The 22239-nt window shown below is 49.4% G+C and overlaps 1 protein-coding gene and 1 non-coding gene across 3 annotated transcripts in view; one reads left to right on the top strand and one right to left on the bottom strand.

Moving 5' to 3' along the window:
• Positions 1–12116: 12116 nt before the first annotated feature.
• On the bottom strand, positions 12117–12257 carry LOC118149088 (U4 spliceosomal RNA). The gene has a single exon (XR_004736244.1). It is a non-coding gene; the product is annotated as a U4 spliceosomal RNA (small nuclear RNA).
• A 5520-nt stretch (positions 12258–17777) lies between these two features.
• Positions 17778–22239, top strand: part of CTDSPL (CTD small phosphatase like) — a 126905-nt gene continuing 122443 nt past the window's right edge. For both annotated transcript variants that reach the window (XM_035278484.3, XM_035278485.3), the window contains exon 1: positions 17778–18085. In XM_035278484.3, coding sequence (XP_035134375.1) covers positions 18007–18085 — 79 coding nt within the window. In that variant the 5' untranslated portion in view covers positions 17778–18006. The remainder of the gene's footprint in view (positions 18086–22239) is intronic.

The following is a 22239-nucleotide window of genomic DNA, read 5'->3' on the forward strand; positions in this document are numbered from 1 at the left end:
ACAGATTTTCAGGTAGTATCTCCCCACTTTTAATGCTGAGAAATCATTCTAAATTTTAAGATCACTTTGAGGACAGTTTTTGTTACTGGGGCTAGGCAAGTTGATACTACAGTTTACATGAAAATATAAACATGCAGGAATATCTAGGAAAACACTGAGGGAGAAAAAGCTATAGTGGGTGTTGGGGACTAGCACTACTATATATTAAAACATACTATAAAGCCTCTATAATTAAAACAGTGTGGTACTGGTGCATGAATAGATGGACCAGCAAACAGAATAAATAGGCCAGAAATCAATCTAAATGCATATGGAAAAGTAACATATATTCAAGGTGGCAATGTAAAACACTGGGACAAAGACTGACTTTTGATTAAGTGCTGCTGCAACAATGGATAGCCATGGAACAAAGATAAAACTGGATCCTTATCTCACACCATATCCCAGAGAAGCAAATGAGAATGGATCAGAGGTCTAGCTGTAAAAGATGAAACAATACAGGCACTAGAAGAAAACACGGATATGGTCTTGCATAGTCTGGTTGTAGAGACAGGTTTTCCAACTACGACTCAAAATCCAGTGGCAATAAAAGAACAGATCAATACATTTGACTACATAAAACTAAACTAAAAAAATGTTTTCTTGACAAAAACACCATAAGCAAAGTCAAAGGACAAATGACAAAATGTGAGAAAATACTTGCATTTATGTCACAGATAAAGAGCCAATGTCCTTAATATAGAAAAAAATCTCTCTAAAAAAAGTGAGAAGTGGAGATCATGTCCTTTGCAAGGACATAGATGAAGCTGGAAACCATCATCCTCAGCAAACTCACACAGGAATAGACAACCAAACACCACATGTTCTCACTCATAAGTGGGAGCTGAACAATGAGAACACATGGACGCAGGGAGAGGAACTTCACACACCGGGGCCTGCCAGTGGGTAGGCGGCTGGGGGAGGGAGAGCATTAAGAGAAATACCTAATGTAGATGATGGGGTGATGGATTCAGCAAACCACCATGGCATGTGTATACCTACGTAACAAACCTGCACATTCTGCACATGTATCTCAGAGCTTAAAGTATAATTTTAAAAAACAAAATTTTTTAAAATGTGAGAAGTGAGTTATAAGTCAATAGAAAAATGGGCAAAATGGATGTCACTAAAAAAATACATTAAAATGAGCTTAAACATTTAAAAATATGCTCACTTTACATTATAAAAGAAATACAAAATTAAGCTGTGCTGAGATATCATTTCTCTCCTAGCAGACTGACAAAAATGTTTAATATAACAACACATTCTGCTGGTGAGGCTGTGGGAAAAGAGGTACTCTCATGCATTGCTGGTGAAAATGCAAATTGATACAAACTTTCTGGGAGGAAATTGGCAATTCCTAACCAAACTACAAGTGTCTTCCTTTTAACCCAGTTATCCAGGAACATACCTTAAGATACTCTTCTAACAACATAAAAAGGACTGTAGCACTGTTTGTAGTGCAAAATTCTGGAAACATACTAAATGCCATACGTGGAAGGGGAGCTGAATAAATGATAGTAAGTCCACACAATGAAATACTATACAGTGGCTTTAAAAAAGATTATTAGGAATATCTCTATGAACTAAAATGGAGTGATTTTCAGGCTGCACTGTGAAGTGAAAAAGAGAGGTACAAATGAGTATCCATTGTATGCTACTTATCACGTAAGAAGTGAGAAATCATAATATATACCTGTGTTGACTATTGTACAGAACAACCACCAAAACAACAGAACCACAGAAGGATAAACCAGAAAGTAATGACGGTGATTACCTAAAGGTGTAGGGTCCTGGCCTGGTAGGTAGGAAGTGGGGTTGGGGAAGGTACAAAGGGCAGTGATACTTCTCTGAGGATACCTTTCTGTGTAGCTCTGACTTTTAGAAACATGTTAGTGTTTCACTTGCCTAAAACATACAAACAAGCTAACAAGGATGGGGAAAAACACTAAAATAGAATACAAATAGCAAAAAAAAATTGACCCTAATTGGACGTGGAGGAACTAACCCAAGTCACATTTGAATAAAGTATTTTGACAAAAGGCAAAGAGAGTGTAAAAAAAAATTAAATCTACTTACTGAGTTGGATTTTGGCAGTAGACTGGGATAGAAATTCTGAAGCTACTTTCTGGGCATTCTAAGATCGAGCACTGTGTATAAATAATGTATTGTAGATAATGAGAGTCAAGTTTCTCACTATCAGAGAAGGGAGTTGCAAATACGGCAAGAGGAAAAGGACACTATACTAAATCATGTGGTGTTAGGAATCTCAGGTGTCATTATAAACTCAAGGTTCTAGTAGACTGAAAATAAATAGATGGTTGATAGAGAGGTTGAGTAATAATATAGATGTAGACAGATTAATCGATATTGATAAATGATAGATAAATTGACATAGCTGTGTCCACCAAGGGAGCCTAGGATCAGCAATGAGCACATCTGGCACCTAGAACTTGGCTTCTAAATACTCTTCTTCAACAAAAAGAAGCAGGGCTCCTTAGAGAAATAACTGATCCCCAGGCTGGTACAAGAGAAGGACACTATGAACCCAGAGCGGCTTGTTGTACCAGAGTAAGGAAGAGCTCGAGAATAATAGAGACGTGTCAAACGTACACAAAACCCAACTTGAACAATCTCCCACTGACTGAAAGTTGACAGCAGTAACAATAATGCAAACGTATTCTCATCAGACAAAACTAGGGGTAAATGCCTGATGAGAGTAAGGTATTTACATTATCTCAAAGTCTCTCCCTCATACACAAAACGCTTTTCAATTACAATGGGGAAGATACATAGTGACAAATTTTGCTGTGAAGAAACCTTAGAAACATGGCTTTAACCAAGTGATCAAACTTAACATTACCAATGATGCCACAAAGCAATGTCAAGTGCCCCCTCATATGAGGCCCTGGTGAGGATACAGCATCACTTCTGAAGTATTCTCACCAAAAACGCATAATCTGAATCTGATCATGAGGAAACAACAGACAAACCCATGTTAAGGAGACTTGTGCGGAATCACTGGACTCTACTTGAAAGTGAAAGACAGAGAAAGAGGACCTGTTCCTGATTAAAGGAATCTAAAGAAACAGGGAAATCTAATGTTAAATTGGATCCTAGACCAGGAAACATAAATACTGTCTTTTACTATGAAAGACAAAATAGGTAAATTGGTGAAATAAGCATAAGGTCTGTGGATCAGATGATAATACTGTATAAATGTTAACTTACCGATTTTATCATTGTATCATGGTGATGTAAGAGACTATCCTTTTTAAAGAAATTTTGAAATGTTGAGGATAGGCCTCAAGCTTACTTTCAAATGGTTCAAATAATACAGTGGGGAGGAAAAAGTTAATCTTTGGGGAATTTAGTTAAAGGGTATGTAGGAATTCTTTATTCTTACCATGTTTCTGTAGGTCTATAATTATCAAAAAAAAGAAAAAAGAAAAGAAAAAAACCCAACAACAACACGGTAGTGAGAGTCTGCTCTACACAGGCAAAAGCAAAAATGAAAAACAAGAATAATAACAAACTGTCCGGGCGCGGTGGCTCACGCCTGTAATCCCAGCACTTTGGGAGGCCGAGGCAGGTGGATCACGAGGTCAAGAGATCGAGACCATCCTGGTCAACATGGTGAAACCCCATCTCTACTAAAAAAAATACAAAAAATTAGCTGGGCATGGTGGCGCGTGCCTGTAATCCCAGCTACTCAGCAGGCTGAGGCAGGAGAATTGGCTGAACCCAGGAGGCGGAGGTTGCGGTGAGCCGAGATCGCGCCATTGCACTCCAGCCTGGGTAACAAGAGCGAAACTCCGTCTCAAAAAAAAAAAAAAAAAAAAAGAAGAAGAAGAATAACAAACCACGTTTGCTACCAGCGTGGGCCACTGGGCTGGATTTCACTCCCGGGCTGCCAGCTCGCGATCTCCGGTTTAGAGCTGTTTTCTTGAGTTGATTTGGATTGCCGTCTTGCTAACTGCTGCCAGTGCTGGAGAATGCTTTTGCTGCATCTGGAACTTTTAAACCAGCTTAGCACCAGATAAGCAGACAGCCCTTATATAAATAAGCAATTTTATAAGTTGACAATAAAACAGTTTAAATCTGAAGGCAGCCCTAGTCTTCCAAGATGGCTTGGGGGACTGTGGTCCAGTCCTTCCTCCGTGAAATCCTGCATTTCAATACTTGCCTTGAAGGATGCAAGTACTCTGCCTTCCTGGTTTCTGGCCTCAACCATACACGGTGCTAGAGGGGTACGGAATCATCTTTAGAACCCCAATGTTGAAGAAAACATGTTTGCATAAAGGGAAAAAAGAAACCCTAAAGTTGAATGAGTAAAGTAGAAAGAAAAATCCATTTCAGTTTTGGAAACAATGTTATTGTTGGCACATCAAGCTCTTCTGTGTAAGGAGGAGAAGCCAGGTGAGCACCTGGGCTTGCCCCAGGGACCCCGTGCAGCATATGGGAGGGTCACATCTGAGGGTGCAGCCCCATCTGCCAGAGCCAGGATGTGTTAAATCAGTTCACATACTGATCTCGAAACATTCATGCCACCTCTCCCTCCTCAGCCTACAATCACTCTTTCCTGCTTATTAATAAGTCCAAAAGCCATTAATAAGTCTCAAGACACAGACCGACAGTACTAACCTTAGAGGAGGTGGCTCTCTATGAACTGGGCCTTGGGAAGCAGGCGAGGGTAACTTAAGGGCAGAGCAAAGAGCAGCATTCTTGGCAGAGGAAGACACACATGCAAAGGAAAAGCATGACCGCTGTGACATAACCTTGGAATTTTTTTTTTTTTTTGAGATAGAGTCTCACTCTCATGCAGGCTGGAGTGTAGTGGCTCGATCTTGGATCACTGCAACCTCCATCTCCTGAATTCAAGCGACTCTTGTGCCTCAGCCTCCTGAGTAGCTGGGATTACAGGTGCAGGCCACCACTCCCAGCTAATTTTTTGGGTATTTTTTTTTTTTTTTTTAGTAGAGATGGGGTTTCACCATGTTGGCCAGGCTGGTCACAGACTCTGTATCTACATTTTTTTGAGACAGGGTCTCACTTTCTTGCCCAGGGTGGAGTGCAGTGGTGTGATCTTGGCTCACTGTAGCCTAAATCTCCCAGGCTCAGGTGGTCCTCCCACCTCAGCCTCCCAAGTAGCTAGGACTACAGGCATGCACCACCACACCTGGCTAATTTTTTGTAGAAATGGCAAAATCCCACCCACCTTACCCTCCCGCCCACCTTGGCCTAGAATTACAGGCATGAGTCACCATGGCCTGGGCATGTGTCTTAATCTCTTGCCATTTATCTGTATCTCTTCATATCTCTCTGGAAATAGTCCAATAGATATGCAGTTTGGAGCTGTGAATTTAGCCTCCTGAGGACAGAGGGGCCCAAGAAGTACAGATCTGTGAGATTCTGGGTGTCAGGCCTCCCTATCCAGCATGCAGGAAGAGTGCCCGCCTTAGCCCTGAGCATGTGCTACTCGTCCAGATAACCACACCTCCAGAAAAACGAGGCTGAGGAGGTTTGACTAAAGATTATGCTTATCCCACGGTAATGTTCTGGATTTTTGTCAACGCCTTCCCTTCCTCAGATAAGTCCAGTACGATCATTTTCTCCGACATCCTACTTTAAGCATAGCACGCGGGAGTCGCGGGAGCTTAGAGTTAAGATCTGGGAACTCCCAGTCAGTGACTTGCCCTGTCATCCCAAGCAACAGCTTCCCAGACAGAAAGGAACCTCCGACACAAAGGCAGTCATCAGCATCTCAGCTCTGTGATGGAGCAAGCCCCTTCACCCCGCGAAGCCTGTTTCCTCAACTGTACCATGGCATTATTAACAGAGAGGTTGTGAAGACAGAGGCCTCCCATCACAGGGCTTGACACACCTGTGGCTGCCTCAGGCTCGGCCCAAAGCTGGGAGGAAAGGGACAGGGGATCTTCTCTACAACCTCAGGAAATGCCCCTTTCCACAGCTGTCAGGGCAGGCCCACCTCTGACATTTGCGGGGTAAGAGAGCAAATGGAGGCCAATTCTGTATGCTGTGGAGTTTTCTTCATTCCATTCTATCCAGACCAGGAAACTGCAAGAAAATCTGAGGCTGAATGACCAGGTTCTAATTTAAAACGAACAGATTCCCTGGAGCGCTGTACCAGTGTGACAGGGCAGGGAGAGCCATGGCCAGGCTCCTGGCTCATGGCAGCCTCCCGGCTCTCCCCTGATGTGTGGGCCCCATGCTTAAGCCTCTGGGATAGAAAATTCCAAGGTCCTAGGTTCCCAGGTGCATTTCCTAACTGGGGAGGTGGAGGCACAGACTTCAGGTAGCCACATGCCCTGGTGTCCTGCAAATTTCTTACCCCATGGGGGAGGGAACAACTGGACAGAGGCCTAAATACGGACTTCTAAAGCACCACGCCCAGGGCAAGAGCCCCTTTTGCTGGTGTCTAAGCGCAAGAGTGAGACAGGATTGGACATCTGACCTGTCAACAGCACCCCATTGACTGGGCAGTGACCTATGAGGTGTCCTGGCATGAAGAGCTCCGCCCAGAGAGGATGATCGCTGAAGACTTAATTTCCAAAGCTGGCTGTTCCACAAAAAGGGACATTTCCATTCAGAGGCTCTTCTCTCACCTTGCCATGCCCCCTTCAAGAGATGAAGTGTGTTTCTCCTCCCCCTGAACCTAGATGGGACTTTATGATGGTTATAGTAGAAAAGACAGAGTCATTTCTGAGACTAGGTCATAAAACGTGGTATGACTTCTGCCTGGGACTCGTTCAGAGGATTTACCCTGGCAACTCAGCCACCATTCTGTGAGGAAGCCCAGGTCACTGGAGAGATCATTGTTTAAAAATATAGGGTTTTGGGGGTGGGGTGCTGCGGGGATTAAATATATATATATGGTTTTTTGTTTTTTTAGACAGGGTCTCACTCTGTTGCCCAGGCTGGAGTGCAATGGCACGATCTCGGCTGGCTGCAACCTCTGCCTCCTGGGTTCAAGCGATTCTCCTGCCTCAGCCTCCTGAGTAGCTGGGATTACAGGTACACGCCACCATGCCCAGCTAATTTTTGTATTTGTAGTAGAGATGGTATTTCACCATGTTGGTCGGGCTGGTCTCAAACTCCTGACCTAATGATCCACACTCATTGGCCTCCCAAAGTTCCGGGATTACAGGCGTGAGCCCCTGTGCCCAGCCCAAAAATATGTTTTATTATGATTTAGGTATGAAGAGGCCAACAGGTCAGGAGACAACTGCCATTGAAGAGATAGTTTGTTACAGACCCAAGAGAAGGGGACACACCAGGCCGTGTGGGACCACATGCAGATGCACCAGGCTGGTCAGGAAGCCAAAGCAGAAAGGGGAACGGTGGCAAAGGCCTTTAGTGTAGTTTCCACAAAAAGGAACAGGGTAAGCAGGTTCACGGTTAGCTAGTTTAAATAATTTCAGGGGACTCTGAGGTGGAGGGGCTGGCCCCAGTTGTCTGGTACTTGGCCCCTGGGTGTCTAGGACAGGGGAACAGTGTGGCCTGTAATTGCTGGATAAAGGGAGTAGGAGGGGATTGACTGGTTTGGATATGAAAGACCCTCACAGGTCAGTTATCTGCTATCTCTAAGAATCTGCTACGGAAGGGGCAGGCCCTCCAAGGTCAACAAGGCGCCAAGATGTCAAAAACAAGGCCTTGTGATGTGAAAATATCAGAGTACAGAAAATACAAGACATGGTCAATACCATCTGTAGGTTTTCCAGCCAACAGCCCAAAGCTGCAGCTGCCAGTCAGCATCAGCTGTGATTCACAGTGAAGGAAGCCTCCAGGTGAGTCCGACTCCCACCTGCAAGCAGCCCAGTGACCCCACAGAAAGCAACGATGACCTGTCCCCACCAAGCCCTGCCCGAACTGCAGATTCATAAGCTATACAGAGTGTTGATTTTGTTAAAGTCACTAAGATGTGGGGTAGTTTTTTAACACAACTATAGTAACTTGAAAAATAGGAATGAACTAAGGCAAACAGATCCTCTCTCTTCCAAATTTAAACTGGGACTTATGAGAATTAGTGAGTTGTTAACAAGAGGACAAGTGGGTTGGGTCTAACAACCCAAACCGAAGCAGGATGAAAGAGGCAGCTGAGTCACATTTATGACAAATGACTTGTCTGTAGTGTCAGGAGCTCAGTCTGGAGTGCTCTTGCGGCTGAAAGGCCCTGTTTCCTGAGGTCACCCCGAGGCCTGCCAGGAGATATAACAGCTTTCTTTATAGTCTGAGCTGAAATCCTGTGGGCCTTAGATGGGCAGAGACCCCCACTCCAGGACCCTCATGCTGATCCTTCCCTGACATGGCCTCCATTTCCTGCGGCCGAGGGAGCCTCTTGCCTTTGGAAACATGGTACCCAGCCACAGCTTGGTGTACAGTAAGCAGGCAGGACGGGTAACAACCACCATCCCTCTTTTCTCTTACCAAGAGCCATCAGGGAGTCAGAAAGACACTAAACGTTAACGAGCTGTGTGAACTCTCAAAGTCTAGTCAAATCCATGTGGCTAGTGTCTTCATTTCCCCAAAATATGTTTTGCTTTTGATATTTTAAAAATAATTTTTAATGGAATATCCAGCAATTTTACTTCTTTGGTCCTGTGTCTAAGCTCAGACCAGGACAGGGAACCCCGGGAACCCCTTCTGGTTTGCACCCATTCCAGAGCCTTCTGGCAACACACCATTATCTGTGTGTTCCTGCCCAGAGAGAGGAGGCCACTTGCCTATTGCCTCTTCCAGCTAAGATAGGGCCTCCTTCTCCACCCATCCCAGCAAGATCACAGGATTGCCTCCTATGGCCATGGTGGGATCAGAGCCAGATGGGGTAGATGGGTTAAGAGCCCTGTTTAGGAATGGGGATTGGCAGTGTATGTGGGAGAGGAACAGCGTGCATCAGGGCCTGAGTGTGTGCTAGCGGCAACCAAGGAGGGCTCCGTGCAGCGTGTGTGGTTGGTGAGGGGGAGGCAGGCGAGAGGGAAGGACTGTGGAGTCAGGAGACAGACTGATTTACTGAGGTGTTATTTTTTTTTTAACCTCCTTGTATTTTTTTTTTTTTTTTTAATTGGAGTCTTGCTCTGTCTCCTAGGCTGGAGTGCAGTGGTATGATCTTGGCTCACTGCAACCTCTGCCTCCAGGGTTCAAGCAATTCTCCCGCCTCAGCCTCCTACGTAGCTGGGACTACAGGTGCATGCCGCCACACATGGCTAATTTTTTGTGTTTTAGTAGAAATGGGATTTCATCACGTTGCCCAAGCTGGTCTTAAACTCCTGAGCTCAGGCAATCTGCCCGCTTCAGCCTCCCAAAGTGCTAGGATTGCAGGCGTGAACCACCGTGCCTGGCCACCTCCTTGCATTCTACCCTCCCACACCCCGCCTCCTGTCCCAGAGGAGACAGCCCAGCTCTCTCTCTACTCAGGCCTCTGGGAAGTTTGTGTGAAATGCAGAAATTGCCTACAAATGTGCATCTGTGGTCATGTTCATGAGGGAGGCTCTGAGAACCTTCCAAGACCAAGAGGGTAGCAGGCTGGGTTCCAGGGCAGCTGAAACGGGAGGGCAGTGCTTGTCAGGGCTGAGACCTGGCGGGCCAGAGCGGGCGGGAGGGAGGGAGGGAGAAACAGGCAGTGCCAACTTGGAGAAACCAGCCTGGGCAAAGACAGCCTTGTCACGTGTGAGCTCTGTGTCTTGGCATGTGTATGAGCCTGTGTACAAATGAGCATGTAGCTGCATGTACCAAGGTGTGTGTCTCTGACCAGATCTGCCTGTGCAATACCTCCCTTGCCTGGCCAAGGCACCGCCCATGTGAATGATGCCAGCGGGAGATCTGCCATGGCGGCTGCTTGCCAAAGCTGATGCTGTGAAAGACGTGAGAGGGCAGCTGCCTTCCCAGAAGGGGCTGTGTACACACATACATGACCCCCTAATACACATACACGTGGGCATGCAGTGATGCTCACATGGGTTGGCCCTTCCTCTTTATCAGTGGGCAGCCTCGGGACGATGGGCAACATACTATAGACTGTGACCATGTTTGGGTCTGCTCACCTCAGCTCCAACACAGCCTGTGTAGGAACAGGCCAGAGAATAAAGGGGGTACCTGCAGCGGGGCCAGAGCCCAGGGCCTGGGGATCCTGGGTGAGAGGGGCCACAGACAACACCAGTCAAGCAAAAGTAGCCTCCCTCAGCCAGGCCACATGATACTTGGTACCTGAGATACAGGGGAGTCATCAAAGGGACGATCCTCACTGGGACTAAGTATGAGGTTCCACCTTAAGAGGCTCAATGGCCCCAGAGTCACTAAATCAACTTGAGACTCTGTGACTCTCTGCCCTTTCAGGAGCCAAAGTCACTCTTGCTAGTGGGGTGAGAGCACACAGAGCTGGCTTGCCCTCTCTGCTCTAGGGGCTATTCCATTGTGACAGGGTTTCAGGGCAGAGCCATGTCTTCTCCCATCCAGGGATGTCAGAGAGGGTCCGAGCCTGAGGCCATGTCCCCTTTTTGGACTCAAACTCTCTGATTAAAGCAGGCCTGTAATTTTGGAGGTACGGAAGGGGTATCAGGGGTGCCCCCTCCCAGGAAGGCTTCTTGGATTTCTGGGTACCTTAAGAATGTTTCAGTTCATTCCCAAGGTCATAAAGTCTATCTCAGATCAGGGTATGTCTTGTTCTTAAATTCCCCACACACCTCCTGACCACTAGCTTTATGCCAGATGTCCTTTTCTCTCTGTGCTCAGGACCCCCAGTTGATGCCCTTTTCTCTTTCACCAGTGGCTTTCATCCACTCTCCCTTTCATTTTCCTCCTCCAAGACTGGCTGTCACGTGGGGCACATTGCACCAGTTCCCCTGCTTTCTACCCTCTCCAGACAGGCACTTGAGCTTTCATATTCCTGAAGGCATTTTTTCTTTTTTTTGGGGATGGAGTCTTGCTCTGTCACCAGGCTGGAGTGCAGTGGTGTGATCTCAGATCACTGCAATCTCCTCCTCCTGGGTTCAAGCAATTCTCCTGCCTCAGCCTCCCGAGCATCCTGGATGACAGATGTGCCACCACACCCAGCTAATTTTTGTATTTTTAGTAGATACGGGGGTTTCACCATGTTGGCCAGGCTGTTCTCCAACTCCTGGCCTCAAATGATCCACTCACTTTGGCCTCCCAAAATGCTGCAAATGCCCTCAGGAGGCTCATGCCACCGCACCCAGCCTCCTGAGGGCGTTTCTGCTGATACTCTGGGGAAAGCTGAACAGGAGTGCAAATCATGACAGGTAAGGTAGGAGACACGACTGAGCCCATTCTGACTGTGGTGTACGCTGAGGAACTGGCTGGGAGAGAGGTCTTCCACATTCAGCTGGGCTCTTGTCAAGGACCACACAACATTGTGGCCAGCAGGGGGCGGGTTGGACCTGCTGGACCACTGACCCGTTTGAGAGCCTTATTCTTGGGAGTGAAGTGTCTTTAGATGGGAAGGATGCTGTACCCAGGTCCCACCCGGGACAGGTAGAGTGCATCCCTGGGGACAAGGGTAGAGGGAGAAGATGGCTAGGAAGCCCCAGGTATCAGTGGACATAGGCATTTGATTGGAGAAGCTACGTGCGATGGGGGTACAGATCAGGATGTGGAGGAAGCATGGGTATCATGGGTGTTGAAGGCAGAAGGATGAGCTGTTGTGGACCCCATAGGGATGGTGTCCTGGGACAAACTGAGTGAGAATACAAGGTGTCTTGAGGTGTAAGGATGTCCTCTCCCTTTCCTAACACCTTGATCCCCCTGGTTACGGGGAAAAGCAGTAGCTAGAGGTCACGTCCTTCCCCTAGAGACCTCTATCTCCTTGCTTCAGATGCTACTTGTAGACCACTCCAGCCCAGGCATGTAACTGTGGTTTGATTACATGAGCCAACAGAGTGGCCCCCACCCCTCACCCTTACTTAAGCTGGTCTGAGTTTTGACTCTAACCTTCAGCTCTTAACTAGTTTCTGAAGTGATGCCTGTTACTTGCTCAAGAAGTCTCAGTGGCTCCAGATTACCCTCAGGTTCAATTTCCTTTTTTTTTTTTTTTTTAATTTCAGTCTCCATAGAGACTGTCAAAAATTGCCAATGCCGACTATATTTCAAGTCCTCATGGTGGGGTATTGGGAAAAGTTTTCAATTAGCAATAATCACGCCTCGGATAAACCTCACTGGCTACGATACTGCCACTGCTCAAAGCTGGTTCAATTTCAAATTCACCCTGGTCTACAAGACCCCACCTCTTGTTCCATCATGTCCTACTGCTTCTCAGATGCAGCCTTCTCTGTGGACACTGTGGATGAAAAAGTCCTCTCACCCAAGAACTGAAGGCTCTGACAATGACACCGTTAGCATCATCTCCTCTGTGGGGACTCCCTGGAGAATAAATCACTTCTACTCTGTGCCACCCTCTTATTACTCTTCTGCCCCCTGCACTAGGCTGGGAGCCCCTTATGGGTATTTTGTCCACTGCATGTGGCCCTAGCCTGGCACAGGTGGTTTGGCCTGCCTAGGCTAGCACAGGTCTCTCTGGAGCTGATTTCAGACTCCGGGCCTGGTTCTCAGTAGGAGAGTGGGGCTGCTACCTGGAGGAACCTCATCTAGATTCCAAGGTGACCCCAAGGGAGAGACCTGTGGACGGGCTTGGGTTCGTATCCACTTTACTAGCCACCAGGAATCTCTGCTGAGATTCGACTTCCACTTCTTTCCCAACAGGACACCTACCACCCTCAGGCCTGGCTCCTGAAAGAAGGGGCTGGGAAGACTGAGCCAGACACATGTGAAGCCAGACTCAGAAAGAGACAGAGACACAGAAAAATACCTGAAACAAACAGCGAGAGACAGAGTCTGAGTAACAGACACACAAAACTTGAGACTGAGATACCCACAAAGAGGAGAAAAAGCAGACCAAGAAACCGTGCCTGAAAGGGAGAGCTTCAAAGGTGGAGAGCAGGGCAGGGGCAGGCTGGGAATGACAGAGGCAGAGAACATGGCAAAGGGCCCTCAGCTCTGCCTGGGTCCACAAGCCAGACACTTGGAGGCCATTTCCCGCTTGCTTATCCCTCAAGCCCAAACAGTAGGCAAGACTTGTCCAGCCTCCTTCCCAAATGTATCTGGAATCTGTCTAGCCCCTTAATCCTCTTTCTGTATTAATGCAATAACATCCGTAGGTCTCCCTGCCTCTTGCACTATCTCAGCAGAAATATTCTAAGCACATATCTGATTATGTCATTCCCACAGCCCCCAAAATAAACCCCAGATGCTTTTCCTGCATTACAAGGCTTTGCTTAATCTGAGAGCTACCCAGCACCAGAGCCCCACATCCCAGCCACTGCAGACCTTTCCAGAGCATGTGCTCTCCCTCACCTCTAGGCCTAGAACATGCTGCTGCTCCTTCTAGCTGAACACTCATGTGCTGTCCCCTCCCCAGTTCCCCCCTTCCTCAAATCGCCATCTCACTTTGATCTCAGTGCCCACCGTTCCTTCCTCAGGGGCAGCCTCTCTCTGGCCTCACTCCTCACTGATGCACCCAAGAGCAGCGTTGCCCCTATGCACCACATGAGTCTAACTCCAACCACTCCCTCCAACACTGGAGCTCTGCCAGAGACTCCAGGCTAGGCTGCTCTGAGCAAGTCTTTCCATCTTCCTATCTGCTCCTGTCCTTGGTCGCTTGGGGCTGGGCTCGTCAGCCCTGGTCTCATGTCCCCCTACCCTTGGTATCCCAATCTCTACCCTCTTACTCTGTGCAGCACTTTCATTCTAGAGTCATGGTCCTGTCTACATTTCCCATTTGTATGTTTTTTTAAAAAAAATCTAAGCTGGGGGTGGCCCTTTCTACTTTTCCCATTTGCATATTTAAAAAAAAATATCTAAGCTGGGTCATGCCTGTAATCCCAGCACTTTAGGAGGCCAAGGTGGGTGGATCACTTGAGGCCAGGAGTTCGAGACTAGCTTGGCCAACATAGCGAAACCCCATTTTCTACTAAAAATACAAAAATCAGCCAAGTGTGATGGTGGCGTGCCTGTGGTCCCAGCTACTCTGGGGTCTGAGGAGAATAGCTTGAACCTGGGAGGTGGAAGTTGCAGTGAGCTGAGATTGTGCCACTGCACTCCAGCCTGGGTGACAGAGCAAGACTCCATCTCAAAAAAAAATAATCTAACCCACTAGTTTCCTATTTAAAGAATTATATTTAAATAAAAATTAAAGAAAAACATTAACCCTGTTCTCATACAGGTGGTACAAGGACACTGTATGATGGGAATTTGGAAAATGTGACTTCAACCAACACTTTCATGCTCTGTCTAGATCCCCTTGGGCCCCTTTCTGTTTCTGAATGTCCCCACTGGGGCTTGATGTGCTCTGGCCTCCCATGGCTGACACCTGTCACTTTGCTCCTATTCCCAGAGGCCTAAGGCCCCCAGGGACAGCCTTTGGCCATGACTGACTGACTTGTATGAGTATGATAGCTTCCTACTCCTCATCTTAGATAACTCTGAGATCCCGTGTCTAGAACAGAACCTTGCACATAGAAGGGGCTCAATAAATGTTTGTTGAATGAATATAGCCAAATTTTTCAATCTTATCCTGGCAGTTTCTGAAGTTTTTGTCACTCTTAGGCCTTTCCCATCCAAGATCAAAAAGCATTTACCCATATTTGTTCTGGTGTGTTTATTTATGTTAATTTTTTATATTTAAGTATTCAACCTATCTTGAATATCCTGTAAGGACTGAGATAAAGACATTTCTCCTCATGGCTAGTCAGTTGTTCCAACAATTTTGAATCTTTCCTTTATGTGTAAAACCAAAATACTGTGTTATCTAAGACTGTTTCAGTAAAGTATTATGCAATCACTTATGGTATTTACAGCACTTATGTCACCACATAGAAAATGCTAACCTTATCATTTGAAACATGGCTTTTTTTTATAGCTACATGAAATTATGTCAGCATATGGGCAAGGACAGGGAGAAATGGAGGAAATTAGAGATTGACTAAAGGATGGTGACAGGGCTATAGGTGATACTTTTCTTTGATTCTAATAATACTGATAAACAATATATCAAAATTTTAAATGAACAGCATAATGGAGGGGAACAAGGTCATAAAAGATAGCAAGCTGTTTTCTTGCTTGAGCCTGAAACAAAGACTTAGGTGAAGGTACATGTTTTTTTTTCAAGGTGATCTCAGGAACCTGAGGATGGCAGAGGATGCAGGTAAGGGAAAATTGTTACCGGAGGGTCCTGGGGAGTCATTGTTACAAAACAGGCCAAACAAGGGAGACTGTGAAAACGACCTCCTCCCTCCTGTACCACTTAGCTCTGAGCTAGCCTTCAGTAAGTGAACAGAAGCTCTGCAAGTACCTCCCACCTCCCAAACGAGGGATCCAGCCCTCAAGCATGTGATTCAGTGACTCCAGATGTTCCCATCACCTAGTCCTCGCTGATGGACTATTTGAGGTGCTTCATCAACCAGGCAGCAGAGATGTTAATCTCTGTGGTTATAACCAAAAACTGTTGAACCATATCCCCAGGCCCTCCCCACTAAGCAATCTCTGGAAGATCCTTCTCTGACCCCTTAGAATTAAGAAGTCTTTTTTTTCTTTTCCTTCGAGAAAATTGAGTTCACCAGGTCCCAGGCCAGCCATATCCTAATAACAAATGTGAAGAGCATTAGAAGTTAGAACAAGGGAGATGCTGGGTGCCACGGGGCCCTAATGTGGTCTGTACTTGGGAGGGTTAAGGGCGGAGCCCGGGCTACTTACCCCAGGGTTTGCCTTAGAGACTAAAAGGGCACTCCTCCAACCATCATGGCTCAGCTGCCCAGGTGATCCACTGGGGTCCCAAAGGTGCCCTTGGAAAAGCAGCTACTCACACGTGAGCACACCCCAAGGGCAACTGACATCTGGTCCCACCCACACGCACAGAGTCAGAATGCCACTTGAGGTCCTAAGTTTGAGGCACAACACCCGCCTCTTGCCTACCAACTACCTTTTACGGGGAAGGAGTGCCTACCCACCTGCCCCGGACACAGGAGCCCTGTCCCAGGACAGCCTTCCACACCTGGACCCTCATGGGACTCCTACAGGTACAGACACCACTGATGTCTGCAGGCTGACCACAGGCCAAAGGCTCTTCTGGAAGTGTCCTTTAATACTTTGGAGAGGCTCGCTGCATTCCAGCTCCAGGCTCCAGGAGATGTGGGGAAGTGAGAAAGATCCTGTTTGGCCTCGCCTCCTGGAAGCCACGAAGAGATGCACAAGCCCCCAAGGCCCGACGTGCGCGCGCAACCTGGCAGGCGGAGGCAAGCAGCACTTCCATGCGGGCCGCCCACTGAACCCTGCCTGCCGACGTCACGCCCCGTAGGCCCTCCCAAGCATTCCTGATTGGTGGAGAGCGCGCGCGAGCGCCCCGGACCCGCCCTCCCGCGGCACTACCCCGCCCCCTGGCTTACAGGGCTGCGAGTGTGGCCTGCAAGTAGGAAGCGGGGGACGCGGGCGCCAAAGGGCTCCGACGCTCCCAGGCTAAGGAGGCACTTTCCTTTCTCGCCCACATTCTGGCCGTCGTCCTAGGTCTGACGGTGGCCGGCTGCTTTGCGCAAGCACAGTCCCTGCCCAGCTCCGTCCGCCACCAGCGCCTTCCGCTCTTCTGCCCTCGACTGACTCCCCGGTGCTGCACAGCACCCGAAAATGCTCACTGCCCAGGCCCCCCCCCCCAGTCACGACACCCTCACGTGTCAGGAGGTTGGTGCTTCAGGACCTGCCGCCTCTCACGCACCAGCACCCGCACGACCTGAGCCGCTGGCCGCATCCGCAGACCACCTCTCTGCGCAGATCTCTCCCAACCCTGCTCACTCCAGGGACCCCACAAGCCGGGGCAGCGCAGTCCTGGCCTCTCCAAACCGTCCCCACGCCCCGGGGCCTCCATCACTCACAGCAGCGCCGCGCCCGGGCCCCTCTGCGGGCCATCTGGGTGTCAGGACCGCTCCTCGGCAGCCCCCACTTCTGCACGCCACTTCCCTCCGCACCCACGCGCCAGTCCCCTCGGTTCCCGAACCGGGACGTCCCTCGCCCGGCACCTTCCCGAGACACCCTCAGAGCACCCCCGCCCAGCCCTTCCCGCGCCTCCTCGCGGTAAACATCTCTCCGGACCCCTTCCTCGCTCCGGCCTCCATGCCATGGCCCCTCAGCCCCCGGGACCCCACACTGCACCCCTCCGAATCCTGCCGGAGCACCCGCGGGTCCCCGTGCATCCCCCCGCGCCCCTCACCCCACCCATCTGCCTCAGACTCCTCCCCACATCCCTCACACCCCAGGCCTCTCACCTCACTCAATCTCGCAGGCCCCCCGACACCCCTCACTTCTACCCCCGGAGCCCCTCTGCCGTCCGCTACACCCTAAGCCCCTCACCCCACTCCACTGCCCCGGACCCCCGCGCGCGCGGCCGCCCCCTCCCGCCCTCCACTCACCCCTTGCCGGCCCCGCACCCCTCTCCCCCCCAGACGAGCGGGCGAGCGGGCAGAGCCCGCGGCGGAGGCCAGTCCCCGGGCCGGGACACACCCACACGCCCGCCCGCCCTTCTTCTTTCCCTCCCTTCCTTTCTCCTTCCCTCCCTCTCTCCCGCCCTCCCGCCCTCGCTCGCTCCTTCCCCCTCGCCCGCCCGCTCCCGCTTCCAGCGGCGCCGGGCCTCCCGCTCCGCCTCCCCGTGCGCGGCTCTCCCGGGCGCGGCTCCGGGGTTCATGGTGAGGAGGCGGCGGCCGCTCGAGCCCAGCGGCGGCTGCGGCGGCGGGAGCTGGGGCGCGGGCCCGGGCCGCCTCTCCCAGAGCGCCGGGCCGGGCGGCGGGCGCGCCCAGGCGGCGGCTGCGAGCGCCCCCCCGCGCCGCGCCCCCGCGCCCCCCGCGCGCTTGGCTTGCGGGGGGCCGGGCCTGCGGGCGGCCGGCGCGCCGCGCACCCATGGACGGCCCGGCCATCATCACCCAGGTGACCAACCCCAAGGAGGACGAGGGCCGGGTGCCGGGCGCGGGCGAGAAAGGTGAGGAGGGGCGCAGGCCGGCCGGGCGGCCGCGGGCCGAGGGCGTGCGCACACCCAGCGCCGCTGGAGTTCACTGCCGGGCGCCGGCACGGGCCGGGGGGGAGGGGTGCACCGGCCAGGAGGGTGCGTGGGTGTGGGGTGCGCCCGCGGGAGAGCGAGGCTGCCGGAGTGCGTGTGCCGACCGAGCCAGTGTGAGTGTGCAGGCGCTGGCGGAGAGACCGGGAGCGAGTGTGTGTGCATCTGGCCGGGAGGTTGTGAGTTTGCGCGCACGCCCGCAGAGAAGTTGTGAGCCTGTGTGTGCACTTGTGTGTGTGCACACGGGGACAGAGGGATTGCAAGGGTGTGTGCACCTCACAGAGCGCTTGTAAGATTGTAAGGGTTTGTGCACCTAGCGGAGTGCTGGCCAGGGGCTTAGCCAGCACTGTGCTTCTGTGCCGGGTTTGATTTGGGCACATTTTGAACCTAGTTCCCCATTCTGTTGCCTTTTTGCCCTTTCTCTTGGTGTCGGTGTTCCCACTTAGAGATGTTTGAGTGCTTTCTTTCCTGACAGGCTGTGAGTTTGCGTTGTGTGTATTAGAGGTTTGTATGGGCCTGACTGAGGGGTTGTGGAATGTGTGTGCGTGAGCATGAGCCTGGAGAGGTTCTATGTCTGTTCACTCCTGACAGAGTTTGTGTGTGTGTATGATTGTGTGACTACACCACCCAACTGGCAGATTGAATGTATTGTGTCCCTCTACTGAGGGGGGGGTGTAAATTACACACAGTGAGGCTGTGTGCATCAGTGCACCTAAGCAGGAACCAGTGTGTACAGATGTGTGTGCCTTCCTGTGTATCAGACAATGAGGCCATGTGTCTGGGTGTGTTTAGTTGGTTGTGCAGGTGCTGGAGCCTGTGGGGGAGAAGAGACAGTTTGGAGCCATCTCCTCTTTCTCCCTTTTCCACTCTTTGCTGTCTCCGGGCCACCAGCCTGTTGGGAGGACTTACAAGGCCTGGCCCTTTTAGAACCCAGCTTTTTTTAGTATTATACTTTAAGTTCTGGGGTACATGTGCAGAATGTGCAGGTTTGTTACATAGGTATACATGTGCCATGATGGTTTGCTGCACCCATCAACCCATCATCTACATTAGGTATTTCTCCTAAGCTATCCCTCCCAGCCCCCAGCCCCCAGCCCCCACCCACCCACACAGGACCTGGTGTGTGATGTTCCCTTCCCTGTGTAGGACCCATTTTAAAGGGCACTTGGGGGGCCCTTATGGTGCCAGGAGTATCCCCTCCCAGAGAGCTGGCCAGGGGCTTAGCCAGCACTGTGCTTCTGTGCCTAGTTTGATTTGGGCACATTTTGACCCTAGTTCCCCATTCTGTTGCCTTCTTGCCCTTTCTCTTGGTGTCTGTGTTCCCACTTAGAGACATGGCATGTCTGCCTGTCTTGCATGCCTGGAGCTTTCCGTGCCTCTAGTGTGTTGGGGCTTGGACAGATTGTTTTGAAGGGCCAAGGAACCTGGCTTGTTTTGTTCTGGTGACTAAAGCTTACCTCATTCTCTTACTGTTATGCATGAACACCTGGACTGAGGGCAGGTGCAACCCACCAGAACCCCTGTCCCCTCTCCAGGCCTGAACTGGCCACTGCCGGCTTTGGGGATGAGTCAGATTTCTTTCTAGGGGCTACCACATTTGCTATGCCAGTGGGTGAGGTATGCAGCCCCTGCTAGAAAGCAGGGTGGGAGTGAAGGGAATATTCTGCCTCTCCCCAGGAGGCCACTGGGCAAGCCCATCAGAAAAATGGAAGGAACCAGCAGGTACCCTCAGGTTGGGCATTTGTTGATCTGCTTGCAGTTTTGTAGACCACAAACATTGTATGTGTCTGCAGACTGGATTTCTTTCATGTAAAATAAAGAATTCAAACTCTCCCAGGTATTTTTCTCTACCTTTCAAATGGTCGAAAAAAATTCTGCAAAAGAGTGCTCTAGGTAAATCCCCGTGTCTCTCTGGGACCCAAGTGGGCAGCTGCTTGGTGATCTGGCCTTCCTGCCATAGGGGTTGTCAGTTCTTGGAGCCCTGGCTGGGTGTGTGCCCTCAGGGAGGGTTTAGTTTAAGGCATCAAGACGGTTTGCTGCCTGTGCTCCTTACCAGCTATGGATTGAGTGCTTTGTGTGACACGTTGCCAGAGAGAAGCCACAGCTCTTGTGGGAAGAGGTGTAGCATAAAGCAGGGAAATGTGTGTCACAGCCTCAGCCCTCCTGCTGCCCCCCACCTGACTCCAGGAGCAGGAGCAGGAGCAGGAGGAGGAGCAGGAACTCTGCCAACTTTCCCTTTTCCTCTAGCTGCTAGGATTTTTAAAACAATCAGTCTATCCAGAATCCAAACCATGTACAAATACTCCAGGATAGCGCTTATTCTGTTCAAGTTGTTCACGTTACTTCTCATGACGTCTTTTATTCTCTTTAGCAGCCGATTTTGTTTGTTTGCCAGTGTCAGATTGGTTGTTTGTTAACTGATTAGGGGAATTCTTTACCTGCAGCCTCGGGGTGGGGTGGTTGGCTAGTACATCCTTCTTGCTGAAGCAGTGAAATCCTACTCAATTTAGTTCTTCACTTTAAAAAAGTGAAAGTAATTTTGGTTACCTATAATGTGGCAATAAACTCTAGAGCCAAATGTTGGAACAGTTTCTTCATATTTATAAACCAGCAAACAGGTTCAGTTATGTTTCTAGCTTAAGAATGTTGATGTCTTTAGATAGGCACATAAAATTATGTAAAATTGGCGGGGCGCGGTGGCTCACGCCTATAATTCCAGCACTTTGGGAGGCTGAGGTGGGTGGATCACGAGGTCAAGAGATCGAGACCATCCTGGTCAACAAGGTGAAACCCTGTCTCTACTAAAAAGTACAAAAATTGGCCGGGCGCGGTGGCTCAAGCCTGTAATCCCAGCACTTTGGGAGGCCGAGGCGGGTGGATCACAAGGTCAAGAGATCGAGACCATCCTGGTCAACATGGTGAAACCCCGTCTCTACTAAAAATACAAAAAATTAGCTGGGCACGGTGGCACGTGCCTGTAATCCCAGCTACTCAGGAGGCTGAGGCAGGAGAACTGAACCCAGGAGGCGGAGGTTGCGGTGAGCCGAGATCGCGCCATTGCACTCCAGCCTGGGTAACAAGAGTGAAACTCCGCCTCAAAAACAAAAAAATACAAAAATTAGCTGGGCATGGTGGCACGTGCCTGTAATCCCAGCTACTCGGGAGGCTGAGGCGGGAGAATTGCCTGAACCCAGGAGGCGGAGGTTGCGGTGAGCCGAGATCGCGCCATTGCGCTCCGGCCTGGGTAACAAGAAGGAAACTCCGTCTCAAAAAAAAAAAAAAAAAAAAAATTATGTAAAATTATGTAAAAATGCATTTTACATAATTTTATTTTGACATAAACAACTATTTTGTTTTAAAAATATTGGGCCTGGAACATTTTAAGTTTTGTAATAGGAAAGAAACGATTGCTTTTCAGTGTTTACTTTGATCATTTATTCTGTAAAAGAGGAGTAGTCATGACCACCCGTTGGGTGTGACCTGAGGGTTCAAAGAGAGGATGTATATTGAGGACTCTGCCTGGTTCACCAGTGTGTCACCATTCCGTAAATCTTTCTTCAGACATGGATTTACAAAGGAAGTACTAAGCACAGGCGGTGGTATTTTGCACCGAGTTGAATTACTTCTTGACACATTGCCCACGTGGTGGTACCACTCAGAGATATCTGTCACTGTCAGCCTGGCCTGTTACAGAAGGCTCATATCTTACAGTTGTGTTTGATTTGGTTGATAATGTCAAGATAGAGACAAATTTCCATGTAAGTTTAACTCAGCCTACTTTGCAATCTGGAAATTTCCTCTTAGGCATTAATAAGAAAATGTCAAACAGTACAGTAGAAAAGTGGACAAGAGTTAGGAACAAGAAGGGCATGGAGGAAGAAATCTGAATAGCCAACAAATATATGGAATGGTGCTCTACTTCACGTGAAACATTTTCATGCATCAGCTTGGTTAAACGTTTAAATGACTGTCAATGTTCAAAGTCGACAAAGGTTTAGAAAATGACTTAATAGAGTTTTGTAAGAGAATGAAGTGAGTACAGACTTTTTAGAGAGTCATTTAGTATTGAATCAATTAGG

Source organism: Callithrix jacchus, chromosome 17, assembly GCF_049354715.1.
Source record: "Callithrix jacchus isolate 240 chromosome 17, calJac240_pri, whole genome shotgun sequence".
Lineage (NCBI taxonomy): Eukaryota > Metazoa > Chordata > Mammalia > Primates > Cebidae > Callithrix > Callithrix jacchus.